The 13004-nt window shown below is 42.6% G+C and overlaps 4 protein-coding genes, 1 long non-coding RNA gene and 1 other non-coding gene across 8 annotated transcripts in view; 4 read left to right on the top strand and 2 right to left on the bottom strand.

Moving 5' to 3' along the window:
- Positions 1-11953, top strand: part of LOC132087783 (uncharacterized) — a 31314-nt gene extending 19361 nt beyond the window's left edge. Inside the window, exons 2-3 of the long non-coding RNA XR_009420594.1 lie at positions 11142-11337; positions 11391-11953. This is a non-coding gene — a long non-coding RNA (uncharacterized LOC132087783). The remainder of the gene's footprint in view (positions 1-11141; positions 11338-11390) is intronic.
- LOC130685838 (homeobox protein ARX-like) lies at positions 344-7410 on the top strand. Of its 2 annotated transcripts, none has more exons than XM_057509122.2 (8): positions 344-927; positions 1044-1107; positions 1239-1425; positions 1706-2769; positions 2839-3143; positions 5952-6204; positions 6328-6456; positions 6856-7410. In XM_057509122.2, exons 4-8 carry the CDS (start codon positions 1920-1922, stop codon positions 6939-6941), a joined length of 1623 nt encoding a protein of 540 aa, XP_057365105.1. In that variant the 5' UTR covers positions 344-927; positions 1044-1107; positions 1239-1425; positions 1706-1919; the 3' UTR covers positions 6942-7410. The 2 variants fall into 2 exon arrangements, with proteins under 2 accessions (XP_057365105.1, XP_057365107.1); XM_057509124.2 differs by having other exon boundaries at positions 348-927; positions 6859-7410.
- Positions 7154-9899, bottom strand: LOC130685835 (protein-associating with the carboxyl-terminal domain of ezrin-like). The gene is made up of 8 exons (XM_057509118.2): positions 9626-9899; positions 9382-9567; positions 9230-9321; positions 8802-9167; positions 8595-8734; positions 8338-8510; positions 8105-8245; positions 7154-8021 (listed from the first exon to the last, which is right to left on the bottom strand). The coding sequence occupies exons 1-8, from the start codon at positions 9806-9808 to the stop codon at positions 7482-7484; spliced, it is 1821 nt and encodes a 606-aa protein (XP_057365101.1). The 5' UTR covers positions 9809-9899; the 3' UTR covers positions 7154-7481.
- On the top strand, positions 10113-11137 carry LOC130685869 (electron transfer flavoprotein beta subunit lysine methyltransferase-like). The gene is made up of 3 exons (XM_057509157.2): positions 10113-10446; positions 10533-10663; positions 10726-11137. Exons 1-3 carry the CDS (start codon positions 10169-10171, stop codon positions 11058-11060), a joined length of 744 nt encoding a protein of 247 aa, XP_057365140.1. The 5' UTR covers positions 10113-10168; the 3' UTR covers positions 11061-11137.
- LOC130685863 (SET domain-containing protein 9-like) lies at positions 10808-12319 on the bottom strand. 2 transcript variants are annotated; one of them, XM_057509151.2, is made up of 7 exons: positions 12146-12319; positions 11943-12084; positions 11746-11869; positions 11554-11677; positions 11359-11474; positions 11051-11278; positions 10808-10979 (listed from the first exon to the last, which is right to left on the bottom strand). In XM_057509151.2, exons 1-6 carry the CDS (start codon positions 12232-12234, stop codon positions 11070-11072), a joined length of 804 nt encoding a protein of 267 aa, XP_057365134.1. In that variant the 5' UTR covers positions 12235-12319; the 3' UTR covers positions 10808-10979; positions 11051-11069. The 2 variants fall into 2 exon arrangements, with proteins under 2 accessions (XP_057365134.1, XP_059350263.1); XM_059494280.1 differs by having other exon boundaries at positions 10808-11278.
- A 466-nt stretch (positions 12320-12785) lies between these two features.
- On the top strand, positions 12786-12857 carry Trnae-uuc (transfer RNA glutamic acid (anticodon UUC)). Its single transcript has one exon. It is a non-coding gene; the product is annotated as a tRNA-Glu (tRNA).
- The last annotated feature ends 147 nt before the right edge of the window (positions 12858-13004 follow it).

The raw sequence follows: 13004 nt of genomic DNA on the forward strand, positions 1-13004 counted from the left end.
TGTGTCTGTCTTAAGGGATCGGACCTCGTTAATTTTAAATGGTAGATAATTGAATAAATAGTGTCGCGTGCACTGGGGCAGTAAATTATCGGCCAAATTGAATCATCTGCATTTAACACTTGTGGCCTCTCTCTCTCTCCCTCTCTCTCTCATTAGACTAATGCGCATAATGCGTCTCTCTCTAAATAAAATAAGTGTGTTAACAGCATAAAATCTATTGATAAACAAACAATTAACAAGTTGATGAACTCTCCCCCCCTTTTTTCTTATTCGTTAAGTTTCCTCCTCCTTTTTTTTTTTTTTTTTTTTTTGTGTGTGTTTTTGTTTTTTAATGAGCCATGTCGCATTTTGAAAGCGTCAACGCTTCTTTTTAATTGACTCTGACGATTATATTTAAGCTGTTGATCTTCTCGTCGATGTGAACATTGGCCCCACCGTCTGAGTAAAGGGCGGGTTAGAGGGGATCTCTTTCGGCCCTTGCGGTGGGTCGCGCGGGAGGGCCGCGGGACGACGTACGGAAGACGGATATGGTGACTGAGTTGGACTAATGAGCAGCGAAGGCCAAAGAACTTTTACTTTGATTCAATCACGGGGCAAAGCTTGAAAAGAGAAAGAGAAAGAGCGTAGCGGTCTTAATAGACGTTCGGTCTATTATGTTGTTACGGTAGCAAAAACCGAAAACGGCGGGAGCCGAAGAGCGCAGGCAAAGAATGCGACGGCGTTCCGTCACGCCGCGTCGCGTTTGATGGAACAGCCGAGCTCATCCTTATGCATTTCTGAGGCATCAAAACAAAAAAAAAAAAACAAAAAAAAAAACGAGAAGAGGAGCTCGTGACGGGCAGATCATCAAGCTGAAATTCAGGCGGACGATGTCGGGAACACAGGGGAGGTACGCACAACGAGCAGATGTGAACGTTTGCCAATAACGTAAGTATAATTCAAATCAATTTTTAACAAACAAACAAGACATCCGTTTTTGTTTTTGTTTTTTGTTTTTTTTTTTCGCACAGTTTAAACTTAATTGAATGTTTTGTTTTACACAGCGTTTTTAACTAGAGGAGATGACCTTCTCGTCCATTCGGGGCAAGTTTTTAACAAAGCGCTAATGTGAGTGTCTCGTGTCTTAACATTGACACCCCTCTTGTTATTTTGTGTTTGTTTCCCCCCCCCCCCCACACCGTTTATGCAACGGGACTTTTAAAGAGTATGCACATTTATTTATTTTTTTTGTATTTCAGTACTCGGTTGCCTTCATCACTCTGACTGCATCCTCGTAAGTGATGACGACGTCCTTTCTTTCTTTTTCAAGGAAAGAAATTCTCGCCGGTGCGGGGCTGTGAGGTCCCCCAGCATTGCGGGAATCGGGGGACTGGAGCGCCGTGCGCGTCGTTATGTCACAACCAATCAGAGCGCCCTTCATCAATGGTACGTAGAAAAAAAAAATAATAAAAATAAAGCAAAACTAACAAAACAAAACAAAACAACATATTTTTCTTAAAGTTATAATCCCAACATAGCTCCGGGTGTAGTGTGTGCCTTTATATATATAAATATCTATTCAAACTAAAAAAAATTCTTACACACACACACACACACACAGACACACTGTAAAGCACACACTTTTGCAGCCGGAATGATTTGAATAAGAAGAGATTTAAATTATATTTCTTTACATTTTTTTTTGTTTGTTTTTTTTTTTGGCAAGGGGCTTGTCTGATTGGTCGGAGCTCTATTGGCGCTGTTCGAGCTGATCGCAGCAAAAGGAGGAGGAGCTTAAGAAAAAAAAAAAAAAGGGCTCAGCATGTAGAGCTTTAGAAGAAGAAGAAGAAGAAGAAGAACTATAGCTGGGCTAGTGTATAGCCGTGCCACTCTATTCGGCTCGCATTCAGTAGTTTGATAGACACTTGAGCAGGGCGGTCATGGCGTCCTATACGTTGCGCATCAACCAGCCAGCGACGGCCCAGCATCACCACCACCACGCCAGTGGCCAAGTGATCGGCGGATCGGCGGCCAATTATTTCAACGCCAGTGGTCACAATCTCGGCCCGTCGTCGAATTGCGCGTCGGGCACGGATCTGTTGGCCGTCAACACCTACCTGGAACGATTCTCGAGCGGTGGGAATAGCACGCCCGCCATGGCCTATCAGCCGGACGTGACGGTGATGGCCAGTGACAAGTTTAGCAATTTCTACATGAACAATAATAACAACAACAACAACCACAGCTCGGCTGGCAATTATCAGAGAATAACGCCGTCGATGGAGAGCCAACAACAACAACAACAGAGTGATTATTTCTTGCCGTATCTTGGCGGATCGCATCAGCAACAGCAGCAGATGGCTTCCCTGCAACAGCAACAGATCCACCAACAACACCAACAGCACCAACAGCACCAGGAACAACAACAACAGCAACAACAATCGTTACTGGCCCAAGATCAGCAATGGCCCGTGATGCCTTACGACAATTGCGCAGCGGCAGCGGCGGCTGCGGCGGCCGCCGCCGCCGCCGCTGACACGCTCAAAAGGTTCTCCGTGACGCGTCTCATTCAACATCATCATCACCATCATCATCCGATGGAATCGCCTTCGTTAATAGGAGGTGCTAGATCGTCTGCCGCGGGGCCCGGTTGCGACCCGTTAATTCCCGCCGTCGGTGTAGCCGTTCCTTCCGCCAACCAATCGCCCACGTCGGTCCACGCGCACGGACTGATGCCCTCGGTCAGGGACGATTCGGAGACATCATCGCACGCCACCGATAAAAGCGACGGCAAGTCCGCTTGTAATAAAATCAAGAAAATCAAATTTTAATGCCATGTTAAATTGAATTGAATTACAGATGAATCTGAAGCCGGTGGCGATCTTGCCAACAAGAGCTGCGCTAAGAAGCGGAGCAGTTCGTCATCGTCTTCGCCTTCGTCGCCGTTGATGTCGCACCATCAACGTCACCATCCTCATCACTCGATGTCCAGCGTGTCGTCGTCGAGTGGCGGCGGCAGCAAAAAACCTCGTCGCAACCGGACGACGTTCACCAGCGCTCAGCTGTCGGCATTGGAGAAAGTCTTTGAGAGGACCCACTACCCCGACGCTTTCGTACGTGAAGATTTGGCCAAGCGGGTCAGCCTCAGCGAAGCCAGAGTTCAAGTACGTTTCTCTTTTTCTTTTGTGCCTTTGATTATTATTATTACTACGCGTTGCCATGTGTCGATGTCAAGAGCCGGCCAGTGTAAACGACCCAAAGTGCGCGCATGCAAAAAAAAAAAATAATAATAAATGACGTCCTTCATTCAATCCCCCCCCCCCACCCAGTTTGTCTGTGAACAAACAAAAAAAATGGAGAAAACAATCCTTCATTTATTTCTCCGTGTTCTATTTCCCTACTGTCACAAAATGAAGACACGCACACAAAATATTATTCATTTTGAAAAGCAAAAAGAAGGGGAGTAAAATAACATTTGATAAATGGATGAGAAAATGGAGGGGAAAATACGTTTGTTTTTTTTTGCTCGTGAATTTTTCGGCCAAAGTGAAGTGACAACTGTTGGCTGCCTTATGCTTAATGAAGCCAAGACAAATGTTGTTTCCCTTTTCTTTTTTTTTAACTGTCGACTTTTAACAGTTCACTCTCGATCTTATTGGCCCCCCCCTCCCTCCTCGTCTTTTTTTCTTACGTCCGCCTCTCTAAACGTGCCGGCATCGTTTTTCTTAAGTTTGGTCCTTTTTTTTTTTTTTTTTTTTTTTTTTTTTTGGCCATTTCTTCCGTTCATCCGGTGTTTCAAAACGAACGAGATAACAAACGAAGGCAGGAGAAATTTAAAACAACAACAAAAAAAAAAAAAATTGGTCGGTCGGCCGGATTCTTAACTGGGGGGGGGGGGGGGGGGGGGGTCATTGAGGACGTTTGTTCAAAACGTTTCGCTAAAAAAGATACAACTCGAGATTTTCTTTTCTTTTTTTTTTTTTCTCCATATGGGTGTCGCTTTTAAATTTGCATACGATACAGCCATTGAGAAATAGAATCAAAAAGGTTCTATTTCCAGATTCCTCAGCGTCTACGGAAATGCAAAACAACACCCCGCCGTTTCGATTCAATCGTCATTTTTGGGATGACCGACGATATCAACGTCGTTCCAATTTGAATTCTCTCTCCCATTGCCTCTCAAAGATGTTCTTGCTAAAAAACTAAAATGGATTGAGGGGACTCAGACAACGGCAGTTTATAGCCGCGCAATCGATCGTCACTCGATCCGACTTCTTTTTTTCGCATCAGTTATCAAGAGAACGTTCGTTTTTTTGATTCTTTTCCCGTTTCGGTAGTTTTCATCTCGATTACGTTTGTCTGCGTGATTTCTTGTTGTTCAGTGTGTTCACAGATTTTTTTTTTTGGGGGGGGGGGGGAAGAAATCGAGTGAATATCACCCGATCTCAAGTTTTCTCGAACGATTTGCGCACCGTCAGCGATAAAGCGCTGCGCGTTATTAGTAATGCGACTCCTCTTTCCACTTTCTGAGCTGGTGGCGATGTGTTTTTTTAAACGAATTCGCAAGAATAAAAAATCGAAATTTTTTTTCTTGAAAATTTCGTTGAAGACGTGACGACATTGGGAAGCGCGAGCCACTTCACTTTAACCGAACGAAAGATGCGAACGCGCACCGCGCAACATAGTTCGTCGATAATAAACGAGCTCTTATTTCAATGTAAAAAGCGGCCACCGCAGAATTATTATTATTATTATTTTTTTTTTTTTTCACAACTTGTTTCTTGTATTTCGCCGTTATTTTTTTAAGATTTTTTTTTTTTTTTTTTTTTTATTATTGACTTTCTTTTTTTTCTTTCCAATGAGAAACTGTCAATAGGTCAATGGGATCAGATGATTGCGATGGCTCGCGAGCGGCCCTCGTCAATCTCGTTCAATGCTAAATAGCGTCATTATCGCTTTAATGTAATCTAACCTTTTTTTTTTTTTACATCGTGCGTCAATAGCGCTTCGTGTTTATTTGAATGTATAAAATCATTTACATGTTGCCATTTCGAACAGCCACCTCCCCCCCCCCCCCAAGGTTAAAAAGCAATCGAAATTCTAATTTGTTCATTATTTTTGGGGACTGTGTTTTTGCGATGTCCTCCACTTGATTTGGTCGTGGTCATGGTTACACGTGCTTTGATTTTTTTTTTATTGCAAATTGATTGCAGATTTTTATGGGCAGGGGATTTGATACCATAACATTTGACAGGGGCCAAAGGTTTAATGTCTACATCAAATTATAGCCACACACGGGTTCTCCTTTTTTAGCCGGGAATGGAGAGCTCAAAACGTCTTGACATAATAAAACTCGGCCAATGGATTGGCGTACGAGCTGGGCGCCGCCAGGATAGGCAGACGACTTTGTCGTTATTTCTTTAAAAAAAAATATTTTTTTAATGTTTAAATTCTTCTTCTTTTTTTTTATGTGTCTGTGGGAGGAGAAGAGGAAGGAATTGTACGTCCCGCCTATCTTTTTCGTCGGTATCTGACGCACCCCCCGCAGTTTTTGAACAGTAGACATGAGGACAGCGGGTGGGAGGGGATACTTTTCTTATTTTCTTCCGACAAACGACGGCATTCCGCCCATCCGGCCACCCACACCCCTCGCGAGAAACATGGGGTCTCTCTCATTCTGCTTGTTCCTTTTTTCTTTATTTTTCCTCTTCTCTTCGCTGCTGGCGCACCGTCGGTCGGCTGACACGCACCCATCAACTGTCTCCTCCAATTAGAGCCATTCACTTGGGCGATATATTTAGAGTGAGACGGTGCCATGGGAAAACAAAACAACAACGAAAAAAAAAAACTGCGCCAAACCAAAAGAAACGGAAAACAATTCCGTGCGCTTCTCCAACATTTCGTTTTGATTTTGTCATTCGTCATTTTGAAAGAAAAAGATGAGAATAAAATCAAAACTTTGCGATTTGCAGGTGTGGTTTCAAAATCGGCGGGCTAAATTCAGACGAAACGAACGATCGCTTCAATCACCGTCGGCCACCAGCGTGGCAACGTCGCCCATCCACCGGGTTGCGACGGCCGTTTCATCGTCCTCGTCGTCGTTCTCGTCGTCGTCGATGACGTCGCCGCCTGTGAGCGGCGCCAAATCACCGTCGGACGTGAGCGCGTCCGACCAGGCGTCTTTCGCAGCCCGAACGGCCCCCACCGTCCCGTCGCCCAGCAGCTGTACGTTTACATTTGAACAAAAGGCATTTAGGGCCTTTTGTTGATTCAAATCAAATAGCTCTTCTCTCTCTCTCTCTCTTTCAAAAAGAAAACAATCGTCTATGTTCCCTTTGTTGCTTTTAGTCGATGGACTGTACGCGGTAGGCAGCTGGAAGGCCAGCAGTGCAGCCCTGACGGCCCACTCTTCGCCGTCCGGTAGTAGCGCGTCGCCGTCGAGTCATCATGCCGCCGCCTTGGCTCTCATGCAGTCGAGTAAGTCTCTCTCTCTCTTTTTTGCTTCCTTTGTTCGTTTGTGTGATTGAGTTCTCCTATCCCCCCACCCCCACATCTTCGCTAATTAATGGTGATATGCAAAAGAGCCTACTGGCATCCGTTAGATTTTTTTGGTTTTACTTGTTTCTCCTCTTTCACGTCACTGTCGTTGGCCATGTGCGACGACTTCACGGCCTTCCATTTTTTTTTTTTTTGTAAAGGCGGCTCTCTTGTGCCTTTGACTTGACGTGCGCCCAACAGGTGCCGAATTAAGTTTACGCTCGCTGTTAAAATTCCTCAGCTTTACTGTGAATTCATTGATTTAAAATCGTAAGACCCTCATCACCATTTTTTTTAAATTTTATTTAAATGCCCGTTGTCCGTTTTCTGTTTGGCCAGCAGGTTTCTCGTCGATGTACCCCAACCCGATGCCAACCTGCAATTACGGATTGGCGTCGCTTCGCTACTCTGGCGGTATCAACTAGACACAAACTCTCCCTACGAGTTAAGTAAAAATTTGACAAACCAAATGAAACAAGATCGATAAACAAAAAACAAAAAAAAAAAAAATTACGACGTTATGCAATTTATAGATACTTGTTGCTGTATTGACGGATATATTTTTTTTTTTCGTTTGATTTTATTCCCCCCCCCCCACCCCTTCCGCCAAATGTTTTTTTTTTTCTCTCTTCCCCCTTTGATTATTATAACATTGTTGATAATTCTTTGGCCTTGGCACACAACGACAGAGGGAAAACAAATCCTTCATTTTCTTTTCAAATCTTGTCATTCTCTTGTCTCGTTGTGTGTTCCTTTTTTTTTAATTATTATTATTACAAAAATTGGCATATACAAAATACACTACATCATGCGCGTCGTCGTGATTGCTGGAATGACTAGGTGTCCGATGATGTAAAAGAAAGCAGTTTTAAAAAGCCAATGGAGAAAGAAAAAGAGATCTTCAAATCTTGAATCTCTTTCTCTTTTTACCTTTGCGCAATTCTTTTATTTAATTTTTTTTTTTTTTAGTCATCCCAATTCCAGCCATCAACATCGTCTTTCTCCTCTTGCGATTGCACGTTGAAATCCAATCCGTTGGATACGGTCGGCACGGCCATCGGTTCGGCTACCGGAGCGAAAATGGCCGGAGTGGACGTGATCGTCGGTTCCATGTCGGCGAAGTAATCGATCTCGTCTTCGCGCGATTTGATTTGAATTTCAAGCGCCGACAAGTCGCTCACCAGCGGCTTCTTGGTCGTGGCTCTCGCTGGACTCTGCAGCTCTTGTTTCCTTCCAGGCAAAGAAGAAGAAGCCAAGGTTGAATCGAAGGGCACAAGTGGATTCGATCCTTCATCTTTATCGTCTTCGCAAACTTCTTCTTCTTCTTCAGCTTCCCAATCGGACCAGTGCTCATCCGCGTCCGTCTTCTCCAGCAGAGAATGGACCCCGTCTTCTCCCCCATCGGGTTCGTGACGTTCGGGTAGCGCTCGAACGTGGACCACGGCGTTGGCATTCGATTTCTTCCTGACCATTTCCAGGACTTTGGCTGGTCGCATTTCACTTTCCTGGAGAGAGTTAAAAAAAAAAAAAACCACAGATCAACGTGTGTGCGTTGTAGTTTTTTTTTTTTTTTTTTTTGGCTATTTACCTTGGGCATCCCATTGGTGAACAGTTTGAGTCTCGTACCACCGATAACGGTGGATCCGCCGAGGATGGGAACAAGGCAAGCCAAAGCTTTCAAGGTGGCCGCCACGACCGTGTCGTCTGTGTCTTTGATGCCTAAAAGCAACTGGCAGCAAAAATTCAAAATGGGATGAGAGGATTATGTAGGACGTGGAAGGCCAGTTAACAAGAGGGGATCGCATAACGCTGCTCGTATACCTCTGGAAGGATGTTATGAACGAGATGGTCTGATTCCATCAGACCGACAAAGTGTGGGAAGTAGTGGAGCAGGACCAGCCTAATCTGTGCGTCTCTCACAGGGAAGATACGCGACACGACTGGCAGGACAAACAGCCGGTAGTTGGAGGTGTCAAATAACCCTTGCGTCGAATCTGTAAAAGAAAATGGTTCATTCTTTAACGAACTTGTCTTGCTGTCATACAACGGGGGATTTTGTTGTCTGGCTCACATCTTACCTGTTCTGGGGATCAATAGGTGAGGTAGAAGATGTTGCTGAGCGGCCACGTTAAGCACTACCAAGCGGCTAAGTAGAGAGCTGGCCAATTTGGAGCCGACTACGCTTTCTGGCGTCGAGTACAGTAGCGTCGGTAAGTCCCTTCGAAATGAAAGCAAAACCGGTTACAGATGATGCGAATAAATCATGTAAACTTTTGTTGATTTACCTGAAAAATTCTTCCTTTTCTTTTTGGGATTTGATGGAAATTTGAGCTAGAAATTCTTGGGCATGCAAAGGAGGCTGGTCAAAGAATTTATGTCTCGATAGAACTGAAGCAGTTGGACGCGATTGCGGCGTGACACTTTGCATCTGCTTATTGGCTAAATCGCGGAAGACATCGGCGTCGGTAACGCCAGATTCCACGCACTTGCTTACGGTCTCTTTGACAAGTTGTCCGAAGGCGAAGATATCTCTTGACGAAACGTTGTCACCACGGAGCAATTTAGTTTTCTTTTCATCTTCCGGGGCGATGGCCTTTTCGTATCGAAAAGATCTAATCTGATCTAGAAAACCTTCAGTCACCTCAGCAAAACTATGGAAGATCAATTGGTTGTATTACAAATTGGATTTTTAGATGTTGTACGCTTATCATACCTGCAGGAAAGATCAAAATAGCCCAACTTCCAGTCTCCTCCGGTAGTGACGAATATTGCATCTTTGCAAAGGTTGTTATGCACTATATTAGCCTGCTTACAGGAATATATTTGTTACTGGTTATTTAAAGCCAAACCAATCAATGGCAGTACCTTGGAATGTATGAAATCAAGAGCTGAGAGAATATTCTGTAATCCACAGCATATTTCCAATTCAGTTTGCTGTAGCAGGACTTGGTTCAGAGGTGTGACATACTCAACAAAAAGATGGACAGTTTCACCTGCTATACATGAATTCAAGTACTTGAGGATTGACGGATGTCTCAACGTTTTCAATCTCTGTTCCAAAGGAGAGGCTCAATAGACAAATTCTTTTAATAAAGCTAATTTATCGAACCTCAACCGCACGTTGGAATTCCTTGCTAAGTTGGCCGTAACTTTTTAATTTTCCTGTAAAAACGGACACCTTTTCACTTTCTGAATTCTTTTTTGTGGCAGAATGTAATGTCCAAGGTCCTAACTGGGCATAATGTGCATCGTTAACCTGATATTCAGACAAAACACTTGAATCGTTCCCCATTCTAAATGTCTCATTAAAACTAACGCAAGGTGACTTAAACTATTACTTCACGAAGTGCTACACAAACACAAGTCACCTGTCAGTTCTATCGGATTTTGGCGGGACATCTAACGGTCAATTTTTGAAGTTGTTGAAACATTTGGTTCGTCTGCTCTATTTGTTAAAATAGTTAAAATTGTGCCAGTTATTGGAAGGTTGTGCTCAAAGCATGCTTAAAGCAACGTTACACGGTTAGTTACGACAGAGCTACAATCATGTGTAATGGTGTACACGAGTGATTCGGCATCATTCGACTGAAAAAGTCATAAAGGCATAACATACGAACATTTCATCCAGAAACTGTTTTCCGTCTAACTAATCATGAATCTGTTTAAGCCTCATCGTCTGCGGCTTTACCGCGACGGAGTTATGTTTTCTGAAAGAAATGTATCTCAGCGAAGTCATTCGTACTCAAATTATCGAGAGTTAATAGAGAGTTACACTGCTATCTCTGATAAACATTTGACTCCAGAAATCAAACTGAGGCTAATTACACGTGAATGTCATGCATGGAACGAACCAGTTGAAAACAACTCCAAGCATCCACTAGGTGAGCCATTTTGGGCATTCTACTGGCCAGGAGGACAAGCACTTTCTAGGTATGGCTATTGGATCTTAGTAACATGTAATTTCGTATGGCAATCATACACTTAAAGCAATTTACAGTGACATTATAGAAAATTAGGTATATTCTAGATAACCCTTCAGTAACCAGAGGAAAACGTGTGCTGGATTTCGGATCTGGAAGTGGGGCACTTTCTATTGCTGCATTGAAATCAGGAGCCAAGTCAGCAGTAGCAAACGATATAGATCACAGTCAGTGGAAAAGTTGATACTATTTTTCCAAACAAATATTTGAAATATGCTTCTATTTTTAGTGGCCATTGCAGCTTCACAGTTGAATGCACAGATCAACGCAGTTGACCTGAAATTCAGCGAGGACAATTTAATCGGCAGTGATTGCATGGATTATGATTTAATTCTTGTCGGAGACATGCTATATGATACAACTCTCTCGAATTCTATAGCAACTTGGTTACTGAACCTCCGCTCGGCCAACAAGAAAGTTCTTGTCGGTGATCCTGGTCGAGGACCTGTTGGTACCTCATCCGTATTGGCCCAGTTGTGTCGCCTTGCAAAATACGAACTGGATACAGTCACCAAAAGAGACAATTATGGATTTCATCAAGCTCATGTCTTTACCCTTCTTTAACAATGTTTCTCAAGCATGCACCACAGTGTAGTAAGTTGAAAACATTTCTGTATCAACTGCAATGTCCTTCACAGCAACGAGTGCTACGAGCCTCAAAAAATCTGCCCGATTCCATTCTGAAGAGCTATAATAGATATTTGGCAGGTAGCGTCTCAACTCAATTGGAAACCTATCCAGTGGAAGATCACACTCTTGATAGGCGACGTTGCAGGGAAAATCTAATAAAACATCACAAACGTAACCGTGTGCATTGAATCAGAATGTGAGGATTTCGAAGGTATGTGCACGTATGATTTACCTGGTGTCTCATTATTAACATATTGTCCACAGTTAAGGGGATTGATAAGGTCTCCTGTTAACCAGCTTAAATCAGCAGGAAAGAAAGGCCAACGCAGATCTCGGTGTACACAAGACCTGTTTTCGTTACAAAATTATACTCATTAAACGATAGTCCAGGGTGCTATGGCACCCTTTCGGCATACGTATTTTCTACTTGAAAATCATGCGCGAAATACCGCTGTCCTTCCCGTCCAGGTGCAGTCCGTCAATACAACGGAAAATGAACGGATTGCCAATCGATTGTAGAAGCAAAGGTTCTGTACCTCTATAAATGGTCCCTGAAAAAAGAAAAAAATTATTATCCAAACATGTTGCAAATTTCAGCCCTTTCATTGGCAATAAAAACCTGGATAAAAAGCAACTATAGACCCTGCTGCAACAATGCCATGAGTCACAAAAACTCCCATGCCAGCCCCAGGTATAGTACTTTTTTTTAGCTGAACAGTGTAGCCGAACATGCTTTCCATTACCTAGACAAAGGAAATCTAAGCTGGTTAAATTACAAACTATTGCTTTTTTTTTAATGAGTAAACTGGGATCTACCTTCAGTGATTCTATTGGTTTCTTCTTTGCAAGCCCATTACTTAAGTTTTCATGTAGAGATGCAGAAAAATGAAATAATGTGCTAATAATGGCATCATCTGAAACAATTTTGTCATCTACTTTGCCCACTGAACGATGGCTTCTGAACAATGCGTGAACCAGTTAAACTTCAAGCTTTGAAGTAAAATAGAAGAGTTCCGTACTTCTCTTTTAAGTTGAGCGCAATCCATGGAACAAATCGAAAGCGGTACGACAACCATTTTTTTCTCACCAAATGCCAGAATCCTTTCATAATTTCGTGTTGGCAATGGTGGACAATACACAGTTCGCTATACTGAACTATAACTTAACCACACGACGACCATAGAAAATAAAAGTGAAAAAAAGATATGACTAGTATTAAATTTAAATATCAGAATTGAAAACAAAGTGTTATTTCGTCTGCTTACACAAAAGGTTGCCAAACCCATATTTTTAGACGATCTCATCGTTTCTCTTAATTTCTTGGAGAACTCGACTACAGGAAAAATTAAAATCTAAGTCGGAAATTTAATTGTAAACTATTTTTATTATTAGAATTATTATTCTTCTTCTCTACAGTGGCAGATCGAATTTACAGTATTGCTCTTCGTCGAGATTACTCTTCAAAGGGCGGAAAAACAACGTACAGTCAAAGGTTTTGACTTTGAAGTTAATAGTACGTTACGCATAAATTTTGTATACCTTAAATCAGCAACACGAAACGAGGCCTCAGTTAACCTGAACAGCCAGTTGTAGAACAGCTGTTTACCGATCAAAAATTCTAAACTATAATATGGTGGTCCCAACACGCTGCTTATTGTATCCCATATGGTCTAGTGGCTAGGATACTTGGCTTTCACCCAAGAGGCTCGGGTTCGATTCCCGGTATGGGAAGTTTTTTCTTCAAAATTCTGGCTAATTTTGCAGTCAGATTTTATACGAAAACATTCAGTTCATTTATATTTTAAAATCTATAAGCCCAATCTAAAAAAACTTTAATTTTCTTGATTGTTGTTTAATTTTTAATCTAGTTCATATCGT

Source organism: Daphnia carinata, chromosome 2 (genome assembly GCF_022539665.2).
Source record: "Daphnia carinata strain CSIRO-1 chromosome 2, CSIRO_AGI_Dcar_HiC_V3, whole genome shotgun sequence".
Taxonomy (NCBI): domain Eukaryota; kingdom Metazoa; phylum Arthropoda; class Branchiopoda; order Diplostraca; family Daphniidae; genus Daphnia; species Daphnia carinata.

Excerpts from the sequence above, each read along its gene's own strand:
- LOC130685835 (XM_057509118.2), bottom strand. The coding sequence starts at position 9,808 with ATGGGGAACGATTCAAGTGTTTTGTCTGAATATCAGGTTAACGATGCA. Across the intron at positions 8,735-8,801 it reads GAAAAGGAAGAATTTTTCAG|GGACTTACCGACGCTACTGT; the intron begins GTAAATCAACAA and ends TTCATTTCGAAG. Across the intron at positions 8,022-8,104 it reads TCACCAATGGGATGCCCAAG|GAAAGTGAAATGCGACCAGC; the intron begins GTAAATAGCCAA and ends AACTCTCTCCAG.
- LOC130685838 (XM_057509122.2), top strand. The coding sequence starts at position 1,920 with ATGGCGTCCTATACGTTGCGCATCAACCAGCCAGCGACGGCCCAGCAT. Across the intron at positions 2,770-2,838 it reads CGCCACCGATAAAAGCGACG|ATGAATCTGAAGCCGGTGGC; the intron begins GCAAGTCCGCTT and ends ATTGAATTACAG. Across the intron at positions 6,457-6,855 it reads CTTGGCTCTCATGCAGTCGA|CAGGTTTCTCGTCGATGTAC; the intron begins GTAAGTCTCTCT and ends CTGTTTGGCCAG.
- LOC130685863 (XM_057509151.2), bottom strand. The coding sequence starts at position 12,234 with ATGAAAGGATTCTGGCATTTGGTGAGAAAAAAATGGTTGTCGTACCGC. Across the intron at positions 11,870-11,942 it reads AACCAATAGAATCACTGAAG|GTAATGGAAAGCATGTTCGG; the intron begins GTAGATCCCAGT and ends TCCTTTGTCTAG. Across the intron at positions 11,475-11,553 it reads ATTTCGCGCATGATTTTCAA|GTCTTGTGTACACCGAGATC; the intron begins GTAGAAAATACG and ends TAACGAAAACAG.
- LOC130685869 (XM_057509157.2), top strand. The coding sequence starts at position 10,169 with ATGAATCTGTTTAAGCCTCATCGTCTGCGGCTTTACCGCGACGGAGTT. Across the intron at positions 10,447-10,532 it reads GGAGGACAAGCACTTTCTAG|GTATATTCTAGATAACCCTT; the intron begins GTATGGCTATTG and ends ATAGAAAATTAG. Across the intron at positions 10,664-10,725 it reads AGCAAACGATATAGATCACA|TGGCCATTGCAGCTTCACAG; the intron begins GTCAGTGGAAAA and ends TTCTATTTTTAG.